At 42.2% G+C, this 27,476-nt stretch overlaps 3 protein-coding genes across 4 annotated transcripts in view; all 3 read left to right on the top strand.

Annotated features, from left to right (window-relative positions):
- The first annotated feature begins 1,075 nt into the window (after positions 1–1,075).
- abhd13 (abhydrolase domain containing 13) lies at positions 1,076–5,412 on the top strand. Its single transcript, XM_072396904.1, has 2 exons — positions 1,076–1,288; positions 2,651–5,412. The coding sequence occupies exon 2, from the start codon at positions 2,685–2,687 to the stop codon at positions 3,738–3,740; it is 1,056 nt and encodes a 351-aa protein (XP_072253005.1). The 5' UTR covers positions 1,076–1,288; positions 2,651–2,684; the 3' UTR covers positions 3,741–5,412.
- Positions 5,413–6,255: 843 nt separating this feature from the next.
- On the top strand, positions 6,256–9,687 carry tnfsf13b (TNF superfamily member 13b). Of its 2 annotated transcripts, none has more exons than XM_072396902.1 (6): positions 6,256–6,947; positions 7,029–7,164; positions 7,970–8,026; positions 8,218–8,342; positions 8,621–8,771; positions 8,901–9,687. In XM_072396902.1, the coding sequence occupies exons 1-6, from the start codon at positions 6,726–6,728 to the stop codon at positions 9,011–9,013; spliced, it is 804 nt and encodes a 267-aa protein (XP_072253003.1). In that variant the 5' UTR covers positions 6,256–6,725; the 3' UTR covers positions 9,014–9,687. The 2 variants fall into 2 exon arrangements, with proteins under 2 accessions (XP_072253003.1, XP_072253004.1); XM_072396903.1 differs by having other exon boundaries at positions 6,257–6,947; positions 7,050–7,164.
- Positions 9,688–15,407: 5,720 nt separating this feature from the next.
- Positions 15,408–27,476, top strand: part of myo16 (myosin XVI) — a 97,535-nt gene continuing 85,466 nt past the window's right edge. Inside the window, exon 1 of the mRNA XM_072396898.1 lies at positions 15,408–15,555. The gene's annotated coding sequence lies outside the window, so the exon portion shown is untranslated. The remainder of the gene's footprint in view (positions 15,556–27,476) is intronic.

Below are 27,476 nucleotides of genomic sequence, written 5' to 3'. Positions count from 1 at the left end.
TCAACATATACACTACTATCTGAATTTCATTTAAGCTATGTCTTGTATTGATCGTTGCATTCTCCATTGCAGTTATATTTTTTTAAACTAGTTTATGGATCACCAGATAATTAGGTGCGACTGTGCGAGAGAACATTTAATTCCATCAGTCGGGTAAATTCCTCAATTACTTCATCTATTCTCATTTTCTTGACCTGACCTTTTAATAGCAGCTGACGGGGCCTATTGAGCTGTTGTCCCAGGTAAACAGGAACTGAGATTAAGATTGTTTGCAGGATGAAATCCAACCTGCTCTTTTACTGGGGAAACTTTGTTCAAAGACATTTCCATTAGCGCCTGACATTGTAAGTGTTCCTACTGATTTTGCCAGCATGTAAAACTTGTTTCAAGTGTTTAGTTTTTTTTTAAGTAATCATTTATTAGAAGGTTTACATGTATAGTGAATCTATCAGTATAACCTTTTTTCTTGCTGAACTCAACCCCCCCTTAATAATTTACCCCTTTCACATAGTGTAAAGTCAATGGTGAGTGGTTAGTGTTAGGCTAAGGTTGAAAATTGATTCACTAGCAGCGCTGTAAGTAAAAGAGTAAAAAAGGGACCATCAGAAAAGCAGCCTTTTAGTGGTTACTAATGATTTGTAAATGCCTTGGTCAAGATCAAGCACATGCCAAAATACTATATCATGAAAAGCATATTAAAGTAGCAGCTTTTCCGTACAATTAAGCATTACATTGATAACACCCCCCCCCCCCCCCCTTTTTTTTTCTTTTTTATGAAGGATCTTCAGATCTGAAATTGATTTTGGGTTATCAAGAAAATATTCTTTGTAAGAGCAGCACCTGGTGGACAAAAAGCGAATAACACAAGACTGTTTGTATAGTGGTGACAAGGGAACTTTACATTAAGTCACTGTTGTCAATATCCCAAGAGCGTAGTATTGTGTTATGCAATACAGGTTATACATGATATTTTATCGATATTATCAGTAGCTGCTACGCTCTCTTGGAATTGTAATACGCTGTAACGCTGTATAAATTAATCTATACGGACCATAAATGTACCGGAACTGCGGTTCTTATTTCGAACTGTACACGGAACTCAATAGAGTTACACTAGTAATGCTAATCTACTGTGTAGCTTCGCCGGTTGTTGCTGTCAGTCAGTTTCCTTTTTGCATAAAGTAGAATTTTGCAAACCGCTACGGAGCTTAATGACAGCGATTTCGCTGTCTGCGTGCCTCTGTTCAGTAAAGATTCCATGCAGCTGTGACGCTAAAATGAGAGAAGGGTGAGTAGGTGGCTGCCTAGCCATCCATTTGATGAGATAGCTAGGTAGCTAACTTAAAAAGCTAATTGCAGCCGTGCTAACAGCACCAGGCGAGGTAATGCTAGCAAAGGAAAGCTTAATGGTTAGCATTCTTGTCATTGGGCTAACTCGTTTGAAGCTAGCGTCGATTTCTTTTGGATTTAGGCCACGTTTTACCATATAAACGGTGACTGCCGCTAACGTTAGTTCATGTTGGACAGCTACTTGTGAAAGCTCTCTTGACGACAGTCCTATGAGCCTTTTTTTTTTTCAGGCAGCAGCTGTCACCATCTCTTCCTTGTGGGTGGGGTCGAGGCATTTTTAATTCTTGAATCCACATTCACTTTGCACCCAGCAACGCTGAAGTTGTCGCTGACTTCCCCGAAGAAGCCCCATATTATATGTACATTACATTTGACAAACATGCGACGCGGGGGCTCTCCTAGACGAGTTATGTCAGCTTGTTACAGACATGGGATGCCTGAAACAGGTTGCATTTGTGGTCACCTCTGCGAATCAGTCGCATGGCATTTTTTTGGTATTTTACCATTATCATTAAGGGAATTTATAGTGCCGGTTTCAATTGCTGAATGTTTTTTAATGACAGTTGATGCGAGGAGTAAAACCGTCGAGCTTTTAACAGCCACCGCGTCGGCGTTTTTGCTCTCATGAAATGCTTGACAGGCTTCGTTTAATCCCTTTTTGTTTTGCGTGTCAATTTTCCAAAACTGTGTCCACAAGTTGAGTGCGTTCCACAAACCCAATTGCTTCCTAAGAATAGATTGGTGGTTGTTTAATCCTTCCCTAAAAGGTAGTTGTGTTTTTGGTCTCGGACACAATTGTTTTGCAGTAAAGCAAAAGAAGAGCCTTGTGGGAGAATGCAATAGCCTGGATTTATAGCAAAAAGGTGGCTGTCAAACGTGTTGATACAACTAATGTAACGCTTATAATAGCTTTAAATTAACTGATTAACCCTTTAATCACATTTTTTTAATGTGATAATTTCCAGTTAAACCACTAAAACAGAATAAAGGTACAAATTAAAAACAAAAATGTGTTTTAGTCGAGCAAAACTCAACACAACAGCATCAGCAAACAACTGTCAAATTTCCCTACATTATTATAGTCATTAAACTAAACTAAACAGTATTTCCCCAGTTTGTTTGCAAATCTCTTGTGCATTATAGTACATTGGTATACTAATATACATAATATATGTATAATATATCCTGGTATTTTATGTATTATATACCCTTGTATATTATTTATTGTTTTAAACTGAGTGGCCATTTCTGTACAGAGTACCTGAACATACCCCTTCTCTTTGGCTCTCTGTGTTTGCAGGGTGTGTGTCTTGTGACTCAGATCGTGTGTAGCCATGGAGAAGCCCTGGAGGCTGTGGGGGGCAATGGAGTGTTGTACCCTGACGCTGGTCTCCTGGTCCTGGGGCGCCTGTCGAGTCTCCCTTTTGGCCCTCATCCTCACCTTCCACTTATACGGAGGTTTTTTTCTCCTTGCGCTCATTCTGGCATCTGTGGCGGGAATTCTCTACAAATTTCAGGACGTTCTCCTGTACTTCCCTGACCAGCCATCCTCCTCCCGCCTTTACGTTCCGATGCCAACCGGAATCCCACATGAGAATGTGTACATTCGCACCAAAGACGGTGTGAAGCTCAACCTCATACTGCTTCGTTACACAGGAGGGGACGCACCTCCTGGAGTTACCTCAGGAAGTCAAGGCAGCCCCACTTCCTCTGCTCCACCTACAATCCTTTATTTCCATGGTAATGCAGGTAACATTGGTCACAGGGTGCCAAACGCTCTTCTGATGCTCGTCAACCTGAAAGCAAACGTGGTGCTCGTGGACTACCGTGGCTACGGAAAAAGCGAAGGAGAGCCCAGCGAGGATGGGCTGTACCTGGATGCTGAGGCCACTTTGGACTACATTATGACCCGCCCTGATCTGGACAAGACAAAGGTGGTACTCTTTGGTCGTTCATTAGGAGGTGCTGTGGCAGTGCGCTTGGCATCAGTCAACCCTCACCGTGTAGCAGCCATCATCGTTGAAAACACCTTCTTAAGCATCCCACACATGGCTGCAACCCTCTTCTCCTTCTTGCCCATGCGCCTGCTGCCCTTATGGTGCTATAGGAATCAGTTCCTGTCCTATCGGCAAGTGGCGCAGTGCCGCATGCCTTCGCTGTTCGTGTCAGGTCTGTCGGACCAGCTCATCCCGCCAGTCATGATGAAGCAACTGTACGAGCTTTCTCCTGCACGGACTAAACGGCTGGCTATCTTTCCAGAGGGCACGCACAATGACACGTGGCAGTGTCAGGGCTACTTTGCTGCTTTGGAGCAGTTCATGAAAGACTTGCTGAAGAGCCATGCCCACGAAGAGAGCGCTCAGCCCTCAGCTAGCGTCACCATTATCTGATGAAACGGTCAGGACTGACTGTGTCCGCAGAAGGGACTGAACTGACTTTGGGGAAAGAATGTACGCGTTTGTTTTTCGTTTGTTCGTTCCTATGCTTTTCGTTTGGGTTCTCTTTTTACTTTTTCTGTACATTTGATATGTTTACGGTGTTTTCACAATTTTAAAGTTTTACGAGATGGGAACGGCGTCCTCCGCCGGGGCTTTCGCGTCGCAGCGGCGAACGCATGCATTTACGACCTTTTCCGGTCGAAGCCGGCGGATCCGCGCCGCAGCACACCTTTCGCCACCGCTGACAGATTTGCCGCCGAGTCCGCTGAAACCAGTCCAACGGGTTCACGTAGTATCGGAAATCTGAGAGTTACAGGAATCAAAATTAGACGTCTCGGTAGCTAAATTTGTGAGTTGCGGTAACCTGTCGGAGCGGGCTGTAAATGTATATATCTTTGTTAATAATTTGCACTTTTCTGTTTAGATTTAAAACCAAGTGTTTGATTATGTGGGCTAACATCTGAGCAATACTTTAAGAAGCATGAGGATGTGTTTTTTTTTGTTTTTTTATTTTATTGCAGTTGGGGGGGGGGGTCTCCTTCCCTTTAGGCATTAAACATCAGACATGTCTATGCTGCAGTTTGGCATTCTAGTGATAAATATTTATTTTCACACATTTTGAGGAGTTTCTCTGTCGAAGCCCCCTTTCACGACTATGTTCAACCTCGCTGAGTTGATGTGGTCACAAACGTAAGGTGACTTGTTTTACACGCTGCCTGAATAAAAGATAAAAAACTTGGGGGAAAAAACCTTTTGAACTCTGAACATCTGTTTGGTTAAGATTAGGAAAAGCTGCTGAACGAGTGCCGCCTCCTGTTAAAGACACAGGATGGGTGTTCTTTATGAAACGGGCTTCGGTCGTCACCGAGCAACTCTGGCTTCTATAATTTGGTAAGGAGCATTTATGTGGTTTGCTATACACGGACAGGTTTGGTTTTGTTCAACTCTATCTTTCTACTTGGCTGTCAGAGGACTATGTTGGATGGAGGCGCGTCGGCACCCAATCGAAAGCTATGATTTCGTCCAAAATTTGATCTTGTGCGACTAAGATTGAGGCCTCAGTAGTCTGAGTAAGACAAATGTCACGAACAAACGAGAAGATAGATTCCAGAAGGGGATTTTTAACAAACTGTAAAAGATATTATCAGCTCAAGTCAGACTTTATGTTAACTTGGACCGGAGTCTGGGTTTTGTCCCCGGTCTCATAGGCTTGTTCCCCCGGGAGGTTTGTTCTGAAGAACTACCTTGAACAGTTGTTCTTTCAGCCTACATATACAGTATATGCCAATGTGAGCTCTGTACCGAGTTAGCTTTGTAAAGACAAAAATGAACCTGTCAGGAAGTAGGAATAAAGTGTGAAAGATTTTAATCAAATGTTGTGATTATTTACTAACTGTTATTGTCAGCCTTGTAATTGTTAATTGGAGGATACTCTCTTGGAGGGCTTTTAATGAGCTAATTAACCTTTCTTGCATGTCTTCCACGGGATGGAGCAGAGCCTGACGACTGAGAACATTGTTCTCCGCTCCTGCTTTGTCTAAATGCAGCACGCTGCGCTGCACTGCAGTGCTTTGGAAGCCATTCGAATGCATTTAAAAGATCTCTTTAGCCATATTTGATTTTAGAGGGGAAAAAAACGGGAAAAAACCACGATTGACGGCATCGAAAGACCAAATCTGTGTGTGTCACTGTAATCACAACTTGAAAAAGGTCACTATGAATGTAAGTGGTGGTCCTGATAATACTTTCTCCCATTTGTGTGACTTTTTGATATATTTTTTTTAAAAATTAAAATAGTGGATGTACCTGCCAGGTGTCCAAATTCAACGTGGAACATATTTTCATGTGTTCATTTGTCCGCATAGATTGGAATGAACACCGTTGGCGTTATTTGGGATTGACGAGCCGGCATGTGACTGCTTTGAGCTGGCGTACTCGTGTAATGACTGTTGAAATGCCTGGTTTTTCATGCACCATGAGCTCCATCGTGACTTTTGCTTTGAGGAAACGGCGACGAGGTATCAGCCCAAACAGACGCCCGAATGACTTGTTCTTATCGTCGGTGTGAACCAGATGGTTTGACTGATTTTTGCTTCTTTTTTTTTTTTTTTCCATTTTAAAAAGAAGAAAGTTGTTTTCTATTCCGAAACTCTCTGTCAACTTCTTTTGTAAGCACACATTTTCACTTTCTATTTTCTGTACTGTAACATGCAATAAATTGATACATTGAAACGTCTTTTCTTCTTCTTCTTTTTTCCTTTCCCTTTTGGGTGTTTGATTCATATTCATAAACGATTCGTTGCGACTTTGTGTCACTTCGCATTTTTTATTCTGGGAATTCAAAGTTGAAGTCATTTTCTGCACTTCCTTTTTTTTTTTTTTTCAGTCTGTTTCAAATTCCGACGCGTGAGGTGTCGATGATAACGTTCGTTTCTCCTTCTCAGTCGGAGAGCGTTGTGCCTATTTCACTGCCAGGTTGCTGCTCGGCTCTCCTCTCCTGGGCAGACTTTGGGTTTTAGTTTGTTCGAAACGCGAGGAAGCTGAGATGTGTTCGGTCGTGGTGAAGGAGGATGGTTGAGAGAGATTTCTGGTGGCTTCTGGTCAGGCAGGAAGCTGCGAATGTGGTTAGCTGAGCGGAACAATAGAGGGGAAGCTGGTTGCCCTTTTTTTTTTTTTCTCTACAGTATTTGTTCTGCGCAGTCCTTCAGACGGCTATAGATCAGACGACTGCATGGCAGAAACGAGAGCTAAGGAAGTCCGTCTTTCTTACAGAAAGGAATAAGCTACAGTAAAGCCAGAGCCTCTTTAGCAAAACTAACTAAAAAAAAACATCCGCCATTCCAGGATCTGTCAAAACAGAAGCGGTTCAGGAGGTCGGATGTTTAGACTGGTCATGCTGCCAGTGTGAGCTCTGTCAGGGTTTAATGTTCACCTGCAATGGCAGCTCTGGCCAGTGTGGAGCCGGGAACTGGACAAGGTGCTGGTGAAAGAAGGCTGTCCTGGCCAGTTTTCCTGCTGACACTCGCTGCTGTCACCTCCTCCTCTCTTTCAGCTTTGTCCCTGTACCAACTGGTGGCTCTCAGAGCTGAAGTGGAGGGACTCAAATCGGACATCAGTCGCAGGAGAGAAGAGGGGCAAGAGGTCGGACAGCGAGGTCAGGTGAGACGACGGCGATCGGCGCCCAAATGGGAAACCACTTGTGAAACGTGTAAGTCCGTGTGGCCTCGCTGTGTTTCTAAGGATCGGGTCATGTCTGTGCAGACAGAAAATATCAGCAGCAGGAGAAGCAGCCAAGAACCTCTGCAGCAGCCCGGGTCTCAACATGCCTTCAACCTAATGAGGAAGAAGAGAATGGTGCCTGGAACAGAGATGTTAGGTAAGACGGTGGCGGAGGAAGCTCAGTGATCACATACTGTATGAAATTGTGTTTTTACAAATATGTGCACGTTCTAACAATCCAGTATCTCTTCTGCTGTTTCATGCCGACAGACACACACACACACGGTAGATTTTTTTGCAGGGATCAAAAGCAACTGTATACATTTGCTTCAAGTATTGTGCTTCAGAGCAAATTCAATGTGTATTGTACATTCTGCTCCACCACATTTAACTGAAAACCTCCGTTGCGTTGCGTGTTCGTCTCACCATCTCATTACGTAGCGGGTTATACAATAAGAGTTCGAATAATATATATATATTTATTTATTTTGATCTTTTTATTTTATTTTATTTGGCTTCTGTTGTCTTACAGCAAAAAAGTGACGGAAAAAAGTCCAGATTAAGGCCAATTCCACATGTCTAAGAATTACTCTTCTAAAAAAATGATGACATTTCCCTTTTATGGTCTCACATTTTTTCCATCAAAATAGATTTGTGCGACGGCGGTTTGTTTCCACTCACTTTTCCTGCTTTCACCAGTCATCCCATGACCCGAACCATGTATTTTGTTCCACTTCTGATCGAGGTGTCAAAGTGTTTCAGAACTGAAAGAAGCTGCTCGTGTGCTTTATATATCAGCCTGACAGACCAAACCTCTTTCACTTTAGTATGTTGACTGCATGTTTAACTCATACTTATGGGGTTTTACTGAATGGAGTGTTTCTTAAATGGTTGTGTTATATATATATATATATTTTTTTAACTAAAGACTATATGTGTGCTTTTTTTTTTTTTTGTCTCAGTTTCTCAGCCCTGCCTGCAGCTGTTGGCTAACAACAGCAGAAAAACCTTCAATAAAGGTACATACGCGTATTTTATAAGTTGATCTCATGTATATTTACTAAGCTTTCTTCCCCATTTAACTGATATTAATCACGCCAGAGTTACAGATGCAACATACGCCTCCCACTGAAGCTGATAGAAACATGCTTGCATGTTCACTTGAAGTTCACTTACAGGCTTTCTAATAAGACGTTGCATCTTCAATCAGAACTTGCCTCAGGCTCGTACACAGGTATCCCTTGGCAGGCTGGGCTGAGGAGAGGCTCTGCCCTCGAGGCAGTCAGTGACCGCATCGAAGTCAGAGAGGAGGGCTTCTACTTTGTATACAGTCAGGTAGGTCAGTTTGCTGTTGTTTTGTCTTTTGTCCACAAGGGGCTGCTGTTACTCTATTACAAATCTCCATTTTTCTTTCTTTTTTCTCTCTGCACACAGTGCAGGGGAGGTGTGGGGGGGGTTGAGCACAGTTTAAGTATAGTTGGTTGATAGACCTTGAAGAAAAGGTCATGTAAAAAAGAAAGAATACAAATGAAACATGCACAATATCACACGCTCCACCGCCCACATAAGCGCTGTGTTTCATAGATGTAACCCAGTAGTTCTGATGTGTGCAGGTCTTCTACATGGACAGCACCTTTACAATGGGCCACGTGGTGATCCGATGGAAGAGGTACGTTGTGGGAAACGAGCATCAGGACGTTCATCTCTTCCGCTGCATCCAGAGCATGGACCCCGTCCACCCGTTCAACACGTGCTACACAGGAGGTGAGCGCGCTTGTCTCCAGCCGGGTTTTTATTTTCAATGTGTGCTAACAGCTGGGTCAGGGTGATCGATTTCTGTTGCTTGAAGTAAATGCAACTTCAGAGTCTTAAGTGGACATTTGAATCCCCCAGGAATCGTGAAGCTGGAGGTGGGAGACTACTTGGAGCTTCTGATCCCCCGGTCTATGGCCCACGTGTCTCTGGAGGGCGATTCCACCTTTCTGGGTGCTTTAAAACTCGCTTAAAGTGTGTCACCTCACGCCGACGGAAAAGGGATGTTGCTGCTGGAGAGAGGTGCCGTAGTTGGAGGAAAGGGAACGGCACAGCAGTTGTGGTGACCATGCCTGACCTTTGGTGTTGTGAGAAAATTTACAGGAAACAGCTATTCCTCCATCGGCTGATTGACAGACTGCGTGGCTCCTGTACGGTTTGACTTGCCATGAAAAAGATCAGAAGTAGATCTTCAGCTTTCTTATGTTCATTTGTAACACCCCCCCCCTGTTAGTTTCAACTATTGCTAAAACTGTCAGAATCAATCCTGTTTTCTTTATATAATCACAACCATAGCAAGGTTCAACTTACAAGAGATTAGCTATGTCAAATTGCTCTTATACTGTTTGAATCAGTGATATATTTTCACATACGAAAATGGTTCTCGCTTGCATATGCTTTTTTCATGATTTCTCATCATCAGGCCATCATTTGAAATTAAGTTTGTGTGTTAAACTGAGTAATTCTGTTGCAATAAAGTTACAAGTGCTATTAAGAAAAAAGAAAACAAGAGTCTGGGTGTAGATTGCTGTTCCACATTTGGTCACAAGAACAGAAGTCTTTAGTGTGGCAAGACAACAGAGAAACGTCACGCTCAGGGTGAGCAGTGACAGTGAAAATCAAGCACGAGAGCATATTTTTAGCTTCTGGCAAAACTGTTGGCAAATCATGTCTGCACTTTAAAAGGAACTGAGAATCAGTGGAATCTCTTCAGTGGATGGTGCTTCAGTTTCTAATAAGCTACGAGCAGTGAGGACGAGTTACAAATCATCACTAACCGATACCATTTACAGCCCTTTCACATACATTTTTCTGTCAAATTTGATTCAAATCGGATCATGTCAGATTGCATAGAGGTATATGAATCAAAGGAAATATCACTAATCACTCAAAAAGCCTTCACCTGCATTTTCTTAATATATCGCGTCCGCTTCTGATCTGTACAACCTTAAAACCGGCAGATGATTTTCTGGCATACTAAGAGCTGTGGATGTTCTGTTGAGTGCTGCTCTCATTTTGGGGGTAGGTTCCTGTTCTTGTGAGAAACGGTCAGTTTTCCTGTAGCAAATTGATCAAAAGGCCTGCTGCGACATCATTTATAAACTAGTGGATGATGCTGCATTTCAGACCCCAGCTTCATTTGTGACCTCAGTTCAGATAACATTACCTGTGAGAGCTGGCAGGTTCTCTGGTTAGAGCCAAACACTGAACAACATAATTCATTTAGAGTTTTGTTCTTTTAGAATTGAAGAGGTTCTCCTGTAGAACACTGGAATACCTCTTAACAGGGTTGTGCCGATACCAATGTGTTCTAATAGCAGTGGCCGCTTTTTATCTGGTGCAACCTGGTCGTGTAACATTAACTTTGTGCTGAAGCTGACATGATTTCGTTGCATTTAATTGTGTTGGGTTGAAAAAAAAAAGGAATATTGTTAGTCATTGAGTTTTTGTAATGCATATTTCATAATTTCTCTGGAATTAAAGGTAAAATGAAGGACAAAAACTATTATCATCTGCTAATAGCCAAGTTATTCTCCTTAACGTTTGTGTTGGTTCAGCCCAGATACCAACAATCAGTGCATCTAAACTGCATTCAAAGTGAGAATTGTCTTTATTTCATGGCATATCATGATAGAAATTCTCAGAATAGAAGAGCATTAAAATCATAGTCATCTCCGGCATTGTTACACACCATAAGTGTTTCGATATTTAGAAAAACACAGATTATCGACATGGAAAACAACTGGTTGCTGTCTGGTTGTCAGGGAACAAAAGAAAACCACCAAATCATGCATACCCACCGGAAACCCAAGTGTTTTTTTTTTTTTCATTCAGAACTTTATTTGAGTTTGTTTCAAGCCAAATCCCTTTAAACACCATTTTTTATATATAAAACAACCAAAAAATCAATTATCTCAGGTGGTGTTTTTTTTGTTGTTTTTCTTCTAAATTGTCTCATTGGAGATGCTGAATACACCACGAGTTATTCTTCCCTCCCACCTCTCACATTCTGCCCTGTCTTCCTGTGTAACGAGCTCACACACACATACACATTCAAACCTTTTCAGGCTTTCTGTCATTTAGGATGAGGATTTAGTCAAAACCTAGTGGGTGGTCACTTCTTCACCAGGCACATTGCCCCTTGTGTCGTGATTCCGTATGACTAGAACTCAAACCAAATGAGGAGGAGGGGAGAAGACGGACTAAAATGGGAGTACAACGAGGCAAATTTAAAATGGGCTTAATGGATGGCAGTAACTACTTGTGGGAGAGAAAAAAAAAAGAATCCACTATGAAGCCAAAACCCACGAGTAGAGCAGGCCAGGCGCGCTGACCCAAAGAAGTCACATAGGCTCTTTGATGAGCCGCCGGGTCTGTTTACCAGAGCAGCCGGCTGAACAAGCAGCAATTGAGAAAAAGAAGAAGTAGGAGGGTATAAAAGAAGACCTCTCCGATAAATGTGTCAAGCATGATGCTCCTCCTTCCTTCAGGCCAGAAATGTCTTTGTGTGATGCCATGGTGACGGCTTGTGTGTTTGCGGAAGCTGATGTCATTGTGGGCTCGGCTCTCAAAAGAGAAACCAGCGTCTGACCGGGGAATCAGGAAATGGGACCTGCTGTGTACACATGCTGGCACTGTGTGTAGTTCACACGCTATACGCTCACACTTCAAACACAAAAAACAGCCGATATCCCAAACATCCATGAAAGGAAAAGGTTTGACGTGTAGAAAAACAGGCTATTCACTTTCTGGCTGGAGATTATGAGCGGATACCGCTCGCGAAATCTGTGAAGTCTGTATTTTAGCTTCACAGAAATATCCTGCTAGACACCTACAGTGTCATGTTCAACATGTACAAAAAACATGTAGAAATAGAGGCGGGCTTGCAATTTTTCCACGTCGCCGTCCTTTTTGTGACTCAAAGAGCTTCTGGTTGTGGCTTCATCAGAAAAGAACAAGACGAGGACACAAAATTTGAAAAGCAAAGCAAATCTAAACAGCTGAATTCAAAGGAGCTTCAGTTTGTTAAAGCTAGTCTCCTTGCAGTGTTTGATTTTACGACCTGCATCCCTGATGGAGCTCAACATTTCTCTGTCCCCATATATCCTCCCTTCTCCCCTCTCCCTGTTTGGTAGCTTTCAGACAGGTCTGACTGATGACAGAGACTAAAGGTGATCCTGAATCCTGATTATAAAAGCCAGCATGCTCCTTTTCTGCAACGAATCACCACACTAACGCACAAGTTCACACACTGCAGCTTACACTATGCAAAAGTTCTCATTTTGCATGTATGCAAACATTCACCTTTTGCTGCCCTTCCAAAATGTGCTGCACTTGCATGTCTGACTGGGCTTTAATTTGCTACATGCTTGTTCCATGTACATACTTATGTAGTATTTGGGGATTAGTTCGATTTGCTGCAGTCAGCCCACAGTAATCAGGCTGATCCAGTGCCTCCCAGCTGAAGAGGCAGCAGAGCTGCCTGGATTTCTCATTTAAGTGAGGATTTGGTTTATCGACAAACTGGATTGTGCCATCAGTTGCTCCAAAGTCTAAACACCATGTTCTGAGCTTGTCATGTTGTAGTTATTTATTTCTTTTCTTTTTGATTCAGCTAGCAGAGACACTAATTGTTTTTGATCTGAAAAATGGGCCTTGGCCCTGCAGAGAAAGAGGTTTGTTTGTCTTTAGCAGCGTTACCATTTGTTCTCTTTTTGTTTTCCTCCCCTGACTACTTAAGATCGGGCTTGAACATAATCTGATCTATAATTCATATTGTTCTGCCGCTGTCAGAAAACAAACCACGAATAAAACAGCAGGGGTACAGTCTGTGCAAAGAAAGTAAGAACAGATCTCAAAGTTGTCTCTGTTCAAGTTCATCTTGATGAATTTTCTGCTTTCTTTGAGGCATGTTTTTTTTCCAAGGACACAAGATCATTACACAGTAAAGGGGAAAAAAACATCAAATGGATGAGTGCATAGAGAAAGCCACTCTTCCCTCATCACCCTTTTCCTGACTCCAAATCTCTTCTCCGCTTAAACGCTCTGAAATATAATGTTTTAGAAGTCTTGCAGACAGCCACCAAAATTTGTTTCTACACACAGATATGTCTGTGTTGCTTGGAGTGAGCAGTTTGTGTAATATGTGTTCTCTGTTAAACTCTTCTGATAATTCATCCTGATTCCTTCATCATGTATTTCGTCACATATTAATTCATTATTTATTTTGTCCCCGCTTACTGCTTTTTAGTTCTCTTCGTTCTCTTGTTATATAAGTTCTCTTAGTTCTCGCATATCAGTCAGACAGCGGTCATTGATATTATTCAGCAATAATCATATAGTCGGACTCACTGTTAACATAGAAGCTCCACTGAAATACCCTCGGCAACATTTTGCTGTTCACATTTGCACTTCCAAGAGGAAAACTGAATATAACGTGTTTTCTCCATCACACACAGGCTCAATAAAGCCTAGACTACTGTTTTTTTTAAAACTTTTTTTATTACGTGTATTCTTTTGAAAGGCTTCTTTTACAAGACTTTGACGAAATGAAGTTGACATTAGGTCGAAAGAATCTTTGGTAATTGGGTTTGTTTATGTACTATTTTCTAAAGATCCCACAAGCATCAAGGCTGTCTCACTCACTCCATATAAAAGAATACTTTGCTGAATGTATTTAAAATGGATATTATTGATTTTATTACGGAATTTATTACCGAAGCCATAAAATGGGGCATATTTTGTATGGGATCAGATTTATGCACAACATCAGCCTGTTGGATAGTAGATCTTACACAGAACCACCACTGAACTGCCCATGAAGTTCTTAAACTTATGCAAAGTGCTTCCAGTTGGTACAAAGACGTAGTTTGCGGCGTGCAGGAATATGAGCAGAGGTAGTATATTTGGGTCAGTGATTTATTTCATGAATGTTTAGTTGTATTGTGACAAGTGCTTAACGTTAACAAATGCCACACACCATGGCATTCATAGCCTTAGCTAATCTGCAATGTCCATCCCCAAATGGGCTTTTTTACAGCAAAAATTTTTTTTAAAATGACCATTTAGAGAGACAAACACAAACAATATGCGAGAGAGCCAAACAATACAGGACACAAGAATGAGTAACAGTGCACGTCGTTAAAGGAGAAATGGCAGATCCTTCTACTCTATCCTACTTTATCGCTGGTGCGTCTTTAACAGCTGTCAGTTTTCATTTTGATCCCAGTCCAGTGCGTGAATTCCTCACCAAATAAAGTCCACGTGTTAATCCCTTGTACAAAAAAAGCTGTTACTCCCAGCGAAGATATTATGTAAAGGCACTTAACAATTCCCTTTTATATTTCAAGATAGCTGTACAAGGGGTGAATTTTAATATAACTGTAAAACATTTACTCTTAAAATTGTGCGTCCCTAAAATTGTTCAGGTCCTCATTGAGTTTCAGCTCTTGCACGCTACCTCCGGCACTAAATGACAATCTTACTTCTTTCAGCTGAAGCAGCATTCCACAAATGGCTGAAGCCATAGTGGCTGTACATATCTCGCATTCAGGTATTTTCTTAGAAGTCAAAGCACTGTATAAACAGAGATTATGCTGATGATGCTAAAAGAAAATCCAAGGAACTGCCAAAGTCATTGCAATTCAGGCCGGAGGGAATAGGAATGTGTGCACAAAATGTGATGGAAATCCACCCCGTAGGTGCTGAGAGAATTCGGTCTGGAATAAAGAGATAAACAATGAGCCACAAAGAATGTATCACGATATGAGGATGGATAAAATTGCTAAGAAATAGCAGAATCTCTGTCTCAGTGTGTTTAGTTCCCGCTGCCCGGTCCTGAACCGGTAACTCTCGGCTGGAAAAGAAAGGGGTGAGTTGAGGTTAGGAAAGAAGGAGAGTGTGCGGCAGCTGACCTTATGGCACATCTGCTCTTTGCTGCTCTTTCGTCCATCTGTTTTCGCTGTTTTGTCTGAGTTTTCAGTACCCCTCCCCTTGTACACTGCAGGGTACACAAACACACTCACACAATACAGATGTGATGAAGTGCAGCGTGTATGAAGTTGTGTGTCAGTCAGTCCCACCATCTGCTTATGAGCTTGTGATCAGCAGCTGTAATCAGAGATTTAAACTCCTGCCTCACTCTCTTTCTGTTTCTCTCAACCACACACTCTCCCTCACTAGTAAACCTAAATCACTCTCTCTCCCTCTCTCTCTGTCGTACGCTCACTGACTCATGCTCTCTCTCCCTTTCAACTGCTCCCCTTTATTCCCCCAAACTGGCACACTCCCCCCTCTCTCCCTCCTTCTCCCTTTAAGTCTCCGTCTCTCTGCTGGGATGTCAGAGGAGGATTGTAGCCCACTGGTGTAGATGTAGAGGGAGCTGGGAGTCGATATTTCTCCGGCTTGATCTCTTTGAGGGTCTTAGATCTCTGCAAAGGGGACCAGGCTGTCTCAGGATTTTATTTCCCAAACTGGAAAGAAAACACTAAGAACTAAGACGAAATGCTCCTGTGAGGTATGGTGCAAACCGTCTCCTGCTTGCCTGTGTTTTTTGTTAAACTGTGTGTGACAATGTTTGTATATCTATCAAAGAACGAAAGCCCTTTTTTTTCATGCCAATTTCTTTGTAAAGAAAGGCTTTTGTTTCATTTTTCCCTTTTATATGCTTTTGTTTGCCCCAATATATCACATTTGTGTCAACTAGCAGTGCAGAGAAAAGGAATCAGGTTTGTTGGCTTGCTGACTCTACACCCAAACACACACTCTTACAAAAAAAACCTCTGAGACAATCTATGCCAGTTGGGAATAATCCCAGTTTCTTAGGATCTTTGGCACTGTGTGGTTGGATGATGTCTAGAGTGTGAGCCTACTGTATGTGTTGGTGTTTGAAGAAAAGAAAAGGGAGGAATATCCAAACAGAAGCATGGTAGAAGTGGGCAAGCAAAAACTGCTGTGAGGTGAAAAGATTTAATGGTCTGTAAGGCTTTCTCCTCGTGTGACAGAAAATAGTGGAGTATCAGGGAAAAGAACATAAGTCTGGCTGTGTCTCCCCCAAAAAAACTCTTTTGTTTCACAGGGGCTCACAGATGGCCTCATTCAGACTCGCCATCTACACACACTCTGCGTGTGTGAGAGAAACAGAGAGAGACTGAGCGCATGAGGGTTGAACTTGTTGATGTTAAACCTTCGGGATGAGATGATTCAGAGTTGTTAAACACAGTGGAAAAAAATCAGTCGCGATGTAAAGGGAGGATCAGCCTTTTTGGTTACAGCCTTGAGTCAAACGGGATGTGTTTGTGTGCCTGCGTATGCGCGAAACCCATCTGTCCCCATGCTCAGCCGGACTGCGGGCCTCTGTGTCTGGCAGCAATGCGCGGAGCGACGTCTCATTCTTTTCTTAAGCTGAAAAGATTAGCACCACCACGCCACTTCAAAAAGGCCATTTTCACCGGTGGTGCGGTGGGTCAGCGAGGACATCAGCGGCTCAGCTTTCATCGCCGCTGCCAAGCTGCCACTGTTGGTCCTTGAGTATGGCCCTTGACCTCATCTGATCCAGGGGCACAGTGTGCAGGCTGACCATGCCCTGTGACCTCAGCTTTTTTTTCTTCTTCCTTCTCCTATATATTTCTGTTTTCACCGTCGGATCTGCTGATATCATTGAGCGTCGGTGGCGAGAAGCTCAGAGCTGAAATCTGTAGTCTGTTGGGCTGTGTCAGGACGCCCAGTCCCCTGTGCTGTGGTCAGCTGTTGAGCCACATGGCCTCAAGAGTTAGTCACCACCCTCCCTGATAATCATGGGTTGATTTATGGGCTGGAGAGAACGATTGCAGAGAGTAGAATCTGGGAGTTGGGTTAACTGTGCTTTCTGTGACTTTTCTTTGCAAGAGAGGTTTTTGATGGTTATGTTGCTGTCTCAACTCAAGAGGTACTGGAGTACCCCAGCCCACCCCCCAATGTTTCACTCATGTAAAGCAGCTCACCAACTGTGTTTCAATTCTGAAGTCCTGTGGCTCTGGCAAGACTTGAACAAAATCTTTCTTACATAAATAATGAGGGGAATACTTGTTAGTAGCAGAGGGTTGCTTGATTCTACAGTAAATGTCAATGCTGCACACTCAAGGTTTTTTTCTTTTTTTGCTCAAAATCCCAGATTTTCCTTCACTTAAAACCAAGGGGATACTGCCGGTAAAAGCTTTTGTCTACATTTTTCTTGCTCTGTCCACCAGTTTATCTATTCTTAGATTGGACTGGATGCTGGATTTCCTTCCCAGCTCCCGTGACAGACAGCCTCTCAGTAAGCCCACAGCAAGAAAAAGGCTCCTGCGTGCGCACACACACACACACACACACACATACGCACAAACCCCAAGCAGATAGATGCATTTCATTTGCCTGACGTCAGAAGGCAGACAGCTGAAAGAAGCAGACAAAGGAGGAGGTAAAATGAGATTATGGGGGGGGGTTACCGTTAATCTGGAGGGAAAGCCATAGTTTTATCTCACCTTTGAATCTGATTAGTGCAAACTGTAATCCATGGCAAGATGTGCCCTTTAGAATTGTATGAGTTGAGATGGATATTTGCGATTTTTCGATATTAACAGAAATCATATAACATCTAAAATATTTGAAATGTAGATTTGAATAGAAACCACGCATATTGTTTAAAGCCTGAAAACTATTTCTACCGTAAATGCATGAAAAAAATTCGCAGCCCTCCTACAGAGATATCGTCCTTGTCAAAACCTTGTGCCTACGTCACCCACAATGCAACACTGACTGTTAAGTCGGGTATTTGGGTATTGTCTTCAAAGCAGCTAATATGTAGTAATCCATTACTTTCTCATCTGGATTTTTCTTCTTCTTAAATAGCATCTCAAATGTCTATATGGGTTGATGTCTGCATAGGATGAGATCCAGACTGTTCCTTCAAGCAAGGCCCATGGGAGTGGACAGTTGGTTGACTCAAACAGCAGCTAAGCTAATGACAGGTGGTTAGAAGCACTGCTGGCAGCAGCCACAACATGTTATCTGGTCGTGGAACCCTTCCAGCAGGCTAAGATTAAACACAAACCTTTGGTCTAAGTTTCCCCCTCTCCATCTGATGAAATGTTGTCATTAAATCTGTGTGCAAGGCTTCAGGACTAAACAGGTGGAGCAGCTGACATGAAGGTTGACCAAGCCCAATGTGATGGTTGTGTTTGTCAGAGGAGAGGGAGGCTGCTCCCCATATGACCTCATTTTTCTATAGACGACTTCCTCTTATTAATACTGGCCTGCTGCTGCTGCCATGTGACAGGTGGCCTCAGTAACTTTGTTTCCCTTCCAAAGCTATCATTGCACACTCTGTCACTAACAGGGACATCAATGCTAGGGTGTCAGGGCTTGCTGTGGCATGTTTTTTTACGTACGTGTCGACACATATTCCCTTTCACTTGTTGGATAACGGGATGGGGGAAGATGCAATTTGTGTAAAAATTTAGACTGGGTAAAATTTGTCCACGAAGTGTGGAAAAAAAATACAAAAATCTGTTCTGAGAAAGAGGGAAGAGGCTGGATGGAAACAGAAAAAGAGAGGAGGGAATGAGAGAGGGCAGCTGGTTCTCTCACTTTTCTGGAATGCATACACAGGCAGGTGTATGAAATGTAGCCGCTTCACTGCTCCCATCGCCACTAAGTGTCTAACACACTGGCCCTCCCTCTTGCACACAGTTACTTGTCCACCTACGAGGTTATTTTGCTTGTAGCCAGACAGCATGCATTAGAGTGCAGAGTGTGATCCCAGCTGCAGAGCTATGCAAATGATTTTGAACAGGATCGGTTAAGCATTCCCTTTAAAAAGACTGCTTTGATGTAGTCGAGAGGCCATGGGGGGGAGTTTATACTGAGATGAAAGATAACGTCTGACTGTGATGTTTGCGTGCCTGATTTCAAACATGTCATCTTTCACATTTAACCTCAATTAAATTAAGCAAGCACCTAATGGGGAATGATATCCTACGCCTGTCAATGTTATGATCTATTCCAATTTCCTCCTGCAGATCTGCAGATGTCAAAAATGTTGTCCATGGTGAGGAAAGATGAAAAGAGTGTTAGCCAGATTTTTAAGAAACGACCTACAGCGTAGCTGGATAGATGATGGATCATGGTAAAGCGAAGGTAAGAGGTTCTAAGGTGCAGGAATATGCAAGTGATGTCAAGAAGGAAGGTGTGGAGGTAGTGGTGACAGAGTCTTGTGATAATCTCTGGTCAGGAAGAAGTTCTGAAGCAAGGAATAATTTCAAGGTAAAGCTTATTCTCAGACCCTACTCTGGACGGAATCACTTCTACTTTAGATTATAGGTTCTCACCCAGGATCCCACTAGTCTGGTAATTTCATGCTCCTACTGGACTTGAGACCCAACCATCTCTTTATACTTTTATCTCGTCTCGCTCCTCTACTACCGTGGATCGTGCTTACGTTTGCCAGTTGACCTTAATGCAGAGTGGATGGCGTTACGCTCAACCAGGGCCATGGCTAAAGTCTGGGACAGCAGGCAATAGAGGTGCAGGAAAGGGTTGGTAAATAAGAGTAAGTGTGATGAACTCAAATCTTCATCGACTGATCTCTTGACTGCAAAAGTATAGGTTCATTATGACACCCTGGTGTTGAATATTTGCAGTGACACCCCAAGACAGTCACAGCTGCTGGTCATTAGAACGATTAGTTCAGTAAATTCCTAAACCAGTTCTTTATGGCAAAATAGGAGAAATGATGAGCAAATTAATGAGATGAAAACTAAATCTAATGCAGTGAGCACGCATCCAAAATATTTCCTTATATGTGTTCAATTACATATTGTGTGTTATATAATTCAGAAATGAATCTGATGAAGAATGAGTAACAGATTCACATTTAAGTCGTTTCAATATCATCATCGCCCACAGTCTATAATAAAACTCATAAAGGGAGATTTATGGATTGTGTGGCATATGAAACGTTGTATGACACACAAATCTATAACTTTGTAAACCTCCTGAACTGACCTCAAAAATCAAAACTCATCATTGTACACGGCGGATTGTTCCAGTTGCTATGGTTACCAGCTGTGGTAAAATAGACTGTAGACTCTACAGTGTAGAGTAACTGCCAAATGTATTACTTTTTTTTCCTGCAGTTTGCTGAATTAATTTCCTCTCGTCTGCTCTGTCATCATCATTATAGCTGCTCACAGAGCAAGTATTCAGAACAACTGTAAGACGTTCATCCAAAGAGCAGGCGCTATAAGCAGCAACTCAGGAAGGTTGACGAGAAACTGGAAATGTGACCCCACGGAATTGTATTTCTGCCATTCCCTCGGTCATCTCAGTGTTGAGTCGCACAGCCGCTCGTGTCACGCTCAAATCGTCCACGCAAACACCGCCCACGGGAATATATTGTTGGTATACTACGGGCGAGAGTGGGGTTTCACTACAAGAATTAACCGCTGGTTTTAGAGCCAGACTTTTTTTTGTTCCAGTTGAGAAAATTGTGCTACCTGGAAGATTTTATTTAATTTATTTTTTTTTAAATGAAAAGTGGAAATGGTGGGTTAAAAAAAAGTGGACAATAGGGAGGTAAGACAACAGTGTAAAATGTGATGCCATATTAGCACGTGTAGTGTTTTTGCCATGCTGAGAAGTCAAGTGGGCTATTTTTAAGTCAAAATCACTGGAAATACTAATTAGCATAGCCGACAATTGAGGTCTGTTTAAGTAATGAATTCAAACATGATTCACTGCTAACCAGGGTGAAGGGAGAAGTTGCGGTGGTACTGATGCCAAATAATTTAGGCTAAATTGATTAAAATAATTTAAAACTGATCCGAGAAGCTGTTGATTACCAAATGTCCAGCAGCTGCGAGTTTTAAGTCAGAGTTGGAGTTGCCATGGTGATGTTAATTGCAACGTTCTGTCACTCTGACTGAAAATTCACTCGAACTCTGTCTCGAAGCTCTGATATCTAAAGAAACAATTGCAACTCCTTTTCACACTTTGGTGCCTCCATGAGCGCAGCGGGGCTTTTTCGAACGTTAGTGGGAGATTTGTGTTTACGGAGTGCAACGTGAAGAAATAGAAACGAGTTAAAAACAGACACCTCTAATATTCGCTGAAAACCCTACTCCCATTCTATACTGGAATGCATGGGACATTTGGTTATATATTCTTGTCATTTCGAGGCTTACAGCCCAGAAAGTCTAAGTCTGAGTAACGCTGTTAGATTTAAGATAAATTCTCCCATATTTGGATTAAAAAGAAATCTACCATTTCTTATATATCATTTGTATATGTTCATTTTGATTGTATTTTTTTGTCCCCTCATGACCAGTTGTTGATTATTTCCAGAACAGTACAACATGCATATGCAGTTTGCATAGGACCACCAGTAATTATGTGACAAACAAAGAGATATGAAGAGTTGATGCTTTAGCACTGATGCAGACAGATGGACAGATTTTCCAGGAAGAAAGCACAGGAGGCTCATTAAAAAAAAACACATTATAGGCAACAAAGAAGAAATCCATTTTCCAGAGGTGCCCTTCACTGTCTTACTTTAGTATTTCTGTAAAAAAAAAAATCTAATTGTTATGATGATAATTTCCTCTATCACTGAGAAGTGGATATGGATAGTGACATTACTGTCATAGTTTTTATCATCTGTTCCTCTACATATGTGTGTGTGTGTTTATATAAAAAATATAACGTTTCAGATATGTGGACACAGAGATGTGGTAAAAGGTACGACTTATTGAACTAGAGTATAGATGAACAGCTTAAGTTTGTGGATGTTGTAAAGAAGTGGCTTAGATTGCAGGCGCACTGGTGGAGACGTTGGCTTTTAATCGAATAAAGAATGTGATGATGGTCAGGTTTTTCTTCCGCTCCGCCAAGGTCAGAATAGGATTTATCAGCAGTGAAGCGCCATACTAATGATGGTGGTAGTCATTAACTATTCATCACGGCACTCTACGCTACAGGGTTTGGGCTTGTGTGCAGTAAGTGCTAACAGACACAGACATCTGTACGTCTGCCTTTAGCACGCATTTATTTTTGTTGTGGCGTTTTTATCTGTGTGCAGAAGGAATGGCTCACATCTAAACGAGGGGATGTCTTTGCGAACTTCTTCGGGCGCCATTGCGTCTCTCTTTATTTGCTTGTCATTGGGTTGCCTTCACAAACTCAGCACACATATGACCTCAAACTTATCACAACATGCAGGCTACATGAGGTGAATACAGACTCCTCCTACATTTCTGGGGGTGGGGGGGGGTCTGTTTTTTTTTTGTTTTGATTTTTTTTTTGTAAAAAGCTCCTCAATCTGATAGTGGAGAGGACTGAGAGGGGGCGGATGCTTTTGAGTCCAGGGGTTTAACTGCACCCCTCATATGGAGTAAGTGGGTTGGGCTCACCAGAGTCTGGAGAGGGGGGAGGGATGTAGAAAAAAAAAAAAAGACAGATGTACAAGAATTTACAGCTACAAGCGGAGTAAGAGTTTCCATGGCTACGTGAAGGGGATGAATGAATGACATCAGAGTGGTGGGGAGGTGAGGGAGTGTGAAATTGATTTGGTGGTGGAGCACGGGGGGGGGGACGACTCTCGCGACACATTTCTCTCCCCTCCGTACAACACTGGCGTCTGCCGTTGAAGTGTCTTTCTCTGGTAAGGCTCGGCTATTTTTTTTTCTCTGCTTCTTTCTTACAGTGGAGGTTGATAATGAGTGACGGTGGCTGTGAGAGGGATTTCTTTTGTTGTTTTATTTCTTCTCATAAAACTCTCCCCAGGTCTTAGCAGCGTGCGGGTCGGGCATGGAGGGAGATCGTGTGTCCGTGTGTTTCATGAGGCGCTCCCGGCGTGTCATTGGGAATGGAAGGAGAGGCAGATGTGCCATGCAGTTGTCATGGGTCTAAATATAACAGAGACGCTTATTGCGGAAGAATGTGTGTGTTTCTGGCTTGGAATGAACAGCTGACTGTGGAAGGCAGATGTCTGTGTCCAAAATCCGTGCTTTTAAGTTAATTGTCGTAAAAGTGTTTATTGCCACATGTTGGGGCTTCAGTTTAGAGGAGAGAGATCTAGTGGTGGTGTAGCTGTTAAACAACTTGATTTCTTTTTTTTTCCCTTATTGCCACTTCTTTGTTTTTTTTTTTGTTTGTTTTTTAATGTTAGAGCAGCCTTTTTCACCGTTGAGCTCTGAACTTGACTCCATGGATTTAGGGTCGCATTTTCCTTTTCAGTGCATCGCTGTTCCGTGACGAGTTCATTGGCAACGCTTGTGCCGTTTACTTTCCTCTCTGATTAATGGAGAAGCTGACCCACATTGACCCCTGTAGGACGAAAGGGTTTCAGAGGAAGGATGGGATAACGCTGCAAAGTCAGTCCTAGCTTTCAGTGTGTAGACGGAGGACGGGGATGTAACGGATTACATTAGCGGTCAAAGGATTAACATTTTTGTTATTTGCAAAGCATTATCCTTTACTAGGACGATCAATTGGTTCTTATTTCTGATGGGTTTAGAGCAAGCAAAGTGATTAATGTGAACAGCAGAATTAGCATGAGGTCACATAGCTGTTATCTGAGCCAGATGATCCTGTTTTATTCAGCACATGACTTCAGACTGATAAGATGGTAATAACTGAGAATCGGCAGCAAAAGGCGGAATATTAAGTTTTAAACACAGCAGGAGAAATATTACTCTCAGGGTAATCGCTGTGTCCGGCCTCAGCTCAGTTGGACGGCTCAGGGCATCAATTATTAATATGAAAGTGGATGAATATGCATGAGGCTGTTTCTGACAACTTAATTTCAGAAACAAACTGCACTGCAGGTGTGGGCTGCAGTGCATTTCTGTGTATCCAGTTTCTTTTATGAGAAACTCTTGGCTGATGGTAGGTGTTATTAGGTGGAACGGGTGTGGGTGTTTAAAGGGCTCCCGTGCAGATAATATAAAGCCTGGCTGGCACGACCTCTGAGTCAGTTTAAAAGCTCAGCTGAGTCCATGAGTCTGCCAGCTTTTTGGATAGCATGGTTGGGGACACAAGTGGGTCAGTAGCAGACAGCCATGCAAGATCTCCAATCTCTCTTTGTTCTACTTCGAGAACAAACCTGCCCTGCAGCAAAACACAACCCGATGTAGTTTTCTTTTCTGTTTGTTTTCTTCTTCCCCAGCGTTGCAAGTAAATCGAATGCCGGATCTAGGCCATTCCACTTTGGGCCTCTGATTCTGCATCTCTCCATGTGTGAGTTGGTTACGCAGCGGGTTTCAGTTTGACTCGATATACCTTCACTCTCTTCTTTCTGTCATAGGAGAGATGAGGCACCGTCTCAGAGTGGTTACTTGGTGACAAGATGAGTTGTGCCTATACAATATTGATCACATATAATATCTGCAATCTTGCATGTGTGCGTAGTTTGCGGGGCCGTCCCTTTTTTCCATTTGAAGTTTAAATGAATTTGAAATTGCATGGAATTCCTCCCCACCATTTCGAGGCAAAGCTGTCTTTGCTGTCTTCGACAAAGCGGGAGGAATATTTTCACAATTTCACCCAGTGTCTGTGCCACTTTGTTCCGCACTTTAACACTCTCTCTCTCTTCAGTGACTCCCGTAAGCCCGTCCAATCACTGAGCCGAACCTTTGGGTTCACCTAACACCGCTGCTCCGTATGATCACCACCGCAAAGCAGAAAGGAGTGGAGAAGCTGAATTCACTCTCTTGTTTGCTAAATTGTTGGATAACATAAGTGGAGTGTTGATTTTCATCTTGAGGTAGATGTAGATGATTGATTTCTGATATTAATCCATGTAACTAACAAAATGAGACAGAGAGCAGCTTTACATCCACAGCACATGATGATTTACTTACCTCTGCCTTCATAGTGTAAATCCTTTACTTTCAACAGCCAGCATCATTGGCAGATGACAGTACAGATTGATTGGATACAATTAAACTGAATTCTTTTCAGTTTAATGACTGAACAATAACAACCCTGCAGTTTATGGCTGAATCATCTTCAGGACACTGTTTTACTAATCAGGAGCGACGTGTGTGTGAGTGACTCTTTGATTGTGCATCTTTTTTGAAGCCTCTGTCACTACAAACACTGTTACAGGAAGGGGCTATATTTAGGATCACCTTTAGCTGCATTCTTACCGCTGTAACATCAGTGTTATTTAGCTCATTTGTGTGTAAATGAGGATATAAGACACAAAACGTATCACTATAGCGGGCTATGATCTTTTTTTTCAAATTCTTTTTTTTTAGCTGCATTTGTCTAATTTAATGTAAAATTGTTGCTGTTTGGCAACATGTTTTTATCTTTAATTGAAGAATTTACATTGTAATAGAATGTAATAGAATTGAGACCCTGTGTGTCAGCGCAGTTGTAGACTGTAGGTGTGTGGCCTGTTACAGTCCAATGTGAGAAGACAAGTATCCAAATAGGTCAAAGAAGACATCTTGACATACCTTAGCATGGCAGCTATCTAGTACAAAGTGCTGGTAAAGGCTGAATGAACCCATGTGTGAACAGAAAAGTTAATTGTCCAGACATTTAAAAAAAGAAAAGTGCTTACAATGGTTGTTTCTTCTATTACCTGCAATGTCCTGACTTGATTCGGCAGACCGTGTTAAGAGCTCATGCGTGAAAGCAGCTTTCGTCTTCATTTTCACCTCTGCTCTTGTTGATTGTCTTTGTATTAAGAAAACACACATACACACACACTTTGAACACGACGGAAACATTGCTAGAAGTTTATTTACCCAGAGAATGCTATTACTGTGAAAAAGATGTGCGAGCTGACTGCTGGATTCGGCGAACTGTATGATCTTCGTTTAACTTGCTGGAAGAGTAGAAATTTCAAAGAAGCTTTTAAAGACCTGAATGGAAATGTACGAGTATGCTGAATGTCCTGCGATATTAGTAGTGCCAGAAGTTGAAGCTTATATGCTGCTGCATAAAGGAAGTAAAATGCAATTCGGCAGAACCACTTCAAGAAACATCTCTAACCCATGTAGTATTTAAAAAAAAAAAATAAAAAAAAAATGGATAAAATGTGACCTGAAGAGCTGAGAAGACAAACGTTTGGGATTACTTGAGGAGGTGTTTGTGTTTTCTTTGTATGAGTAAGATTGGAGATTATGTATATATATATTTCATGACTTGTGCTCAGGTATTCGTGTGCTGCGTGGTCTGTATGTGCGGCCTCCTATGCATTAGTGTATTATTGTGTAAGTGCATGTGTCTGTTTGTGTGTTGCTGCCTGTCTGCCAAATCATTTTCAACTGACCAGCCACCAACTTGCATAACTCACTGTGAAGTTATAGTATTTCCGGTGAGATCTGTGTCAGTGCATCTCAGTCCATGGGCCTTTTGAAAATGGTTTGCTACAGTAGGGAGAACAATGATTTGCTGAACACGTTAATGGGTAATTTATGTTTCTACGATTTAAAAAAAAAAAAGTTGAAAATAGAGCAAAAAGCCTTTCATCAGTTTGTATCGACTTCATCTGGTCAGTTGCATGTGATTCAGAGGCCTCTGGGACAAGAAGTCTAAGTCCATTTGGGTATCAAGTCAAAGAGAAGACAGATGCCCCCCACATTTCGATGCTGAAGTCACAGCAACAGGTTTAAGAGAATTATTTTTTACCCCCCGTCACTCCTTCAGTGAACTGCTCCTCTGTAGCTTCCTAATTTAACTCCCACAGAGGCTCATTATAAACTTTGAATTTAGCTGAATGGGCCATCAAATTTTGAGTGTGACTTTTGTTCAGACAGTTGACGATAATAAGCGTCTGAATGCCAGTTCAAGAGCGCCATGCTTTCTAAACTGTGCAAAGATTGAATTGTGTCTCTAAGTGAACGCATGTGCAGGGAAGTACATTTTGAAGTTGAGTTTTAAACAAAAAAAGAAAGCTTGATATATTTGTCATCGTCATAGATGTAGGCACCCATTTCCTGTGTGAGCTGAATATTTTGGTGTTTCGGTTGCTGAAAAGTATGTTGAAGTAGTTAGGTGCCAAAAAAACTTGAGAAAAGAGGATTTCAATTGTGTAATTGCTAATTCAGCAATTAGATAGGTTTGTCTTCTTCATTCCCTTTCATGACTTCATGTCTTTTTTTTCTTTTTTTTTTTGCAACAGGCTACCTCGACTTTACCAACAGCTGACTAAATGTAGTGATGCATGTTTTGAGAGATTTTTTTGGTTTGTTTGTGCACATTTGATGACATGAACAGCAGGTATATGAGTTTGAACCACTCCGACTGTAGCATGATAACATAAGCTGTGTGGCGATGTGGCTTAATGGTTGAAGCCAACTCTGTTAGCTTCCTGCGACTCTTTAGAACTGTGTTTGTGTGTCAGGCAGTGGTCATTGGTTTCATCCTCAGCCATCGGGGGACACAATAGAGGGAAGAGGAGGACGC

This window comes from Leuresthes tenuis, unplaced genomic scaffold, assembly GCF_036924035.1.
Source record: "Leuresthes tenuis unplaced genomic scaffold, fLeuTen1.0.hap1 SCAF_12, whole genome shotgun sequence".
Classification (NCBI taxonomy): domain Eukaryota; kingdom Metazoa; phylum Chordata; class Actinopteri; order Atheriniformes; family Atherinopsidae; genus Leuresthes; species Leuresthes tenuis.
The sequence above is the reverse complement of the archived record's forward strand: the minus strand, read 5'-3'. Positions and strand labels throughout refer to the sequence as shown.

Bases quoted from the DNA above. Each gene is read 5' to 3' on its own strand.
- abhd13 (XM_072396904.1), top strand. From the start codon at position 2,685: ATGGAGAAGCCCTGGAGGCTGTGGGGGGCAATGGAGTGTTGTACCCTG.
- tnfsf13b (XM_072396902.1), top strand. From the start codon at position 6,726: ATGGCAGCTCTGGCCAGTGTGGAGCCGGGAACTGGACAAGGTGCTGGT. The intron at 7,165-7,969 runs GTAAGACGGTGG...TTTTTGTCTCAG, and splicing joins GCCTGGAACAGAGATGTTAG to TTTCTCAGCCCTGCCTGCAG. The intron at 8,343-8,620 runs GTAGGTCAGTTT...TGATGTGTGCAG, and splicing joins TCTACTTTGTATACAGTCAG to GTCTTCTACATGGACAGCAC.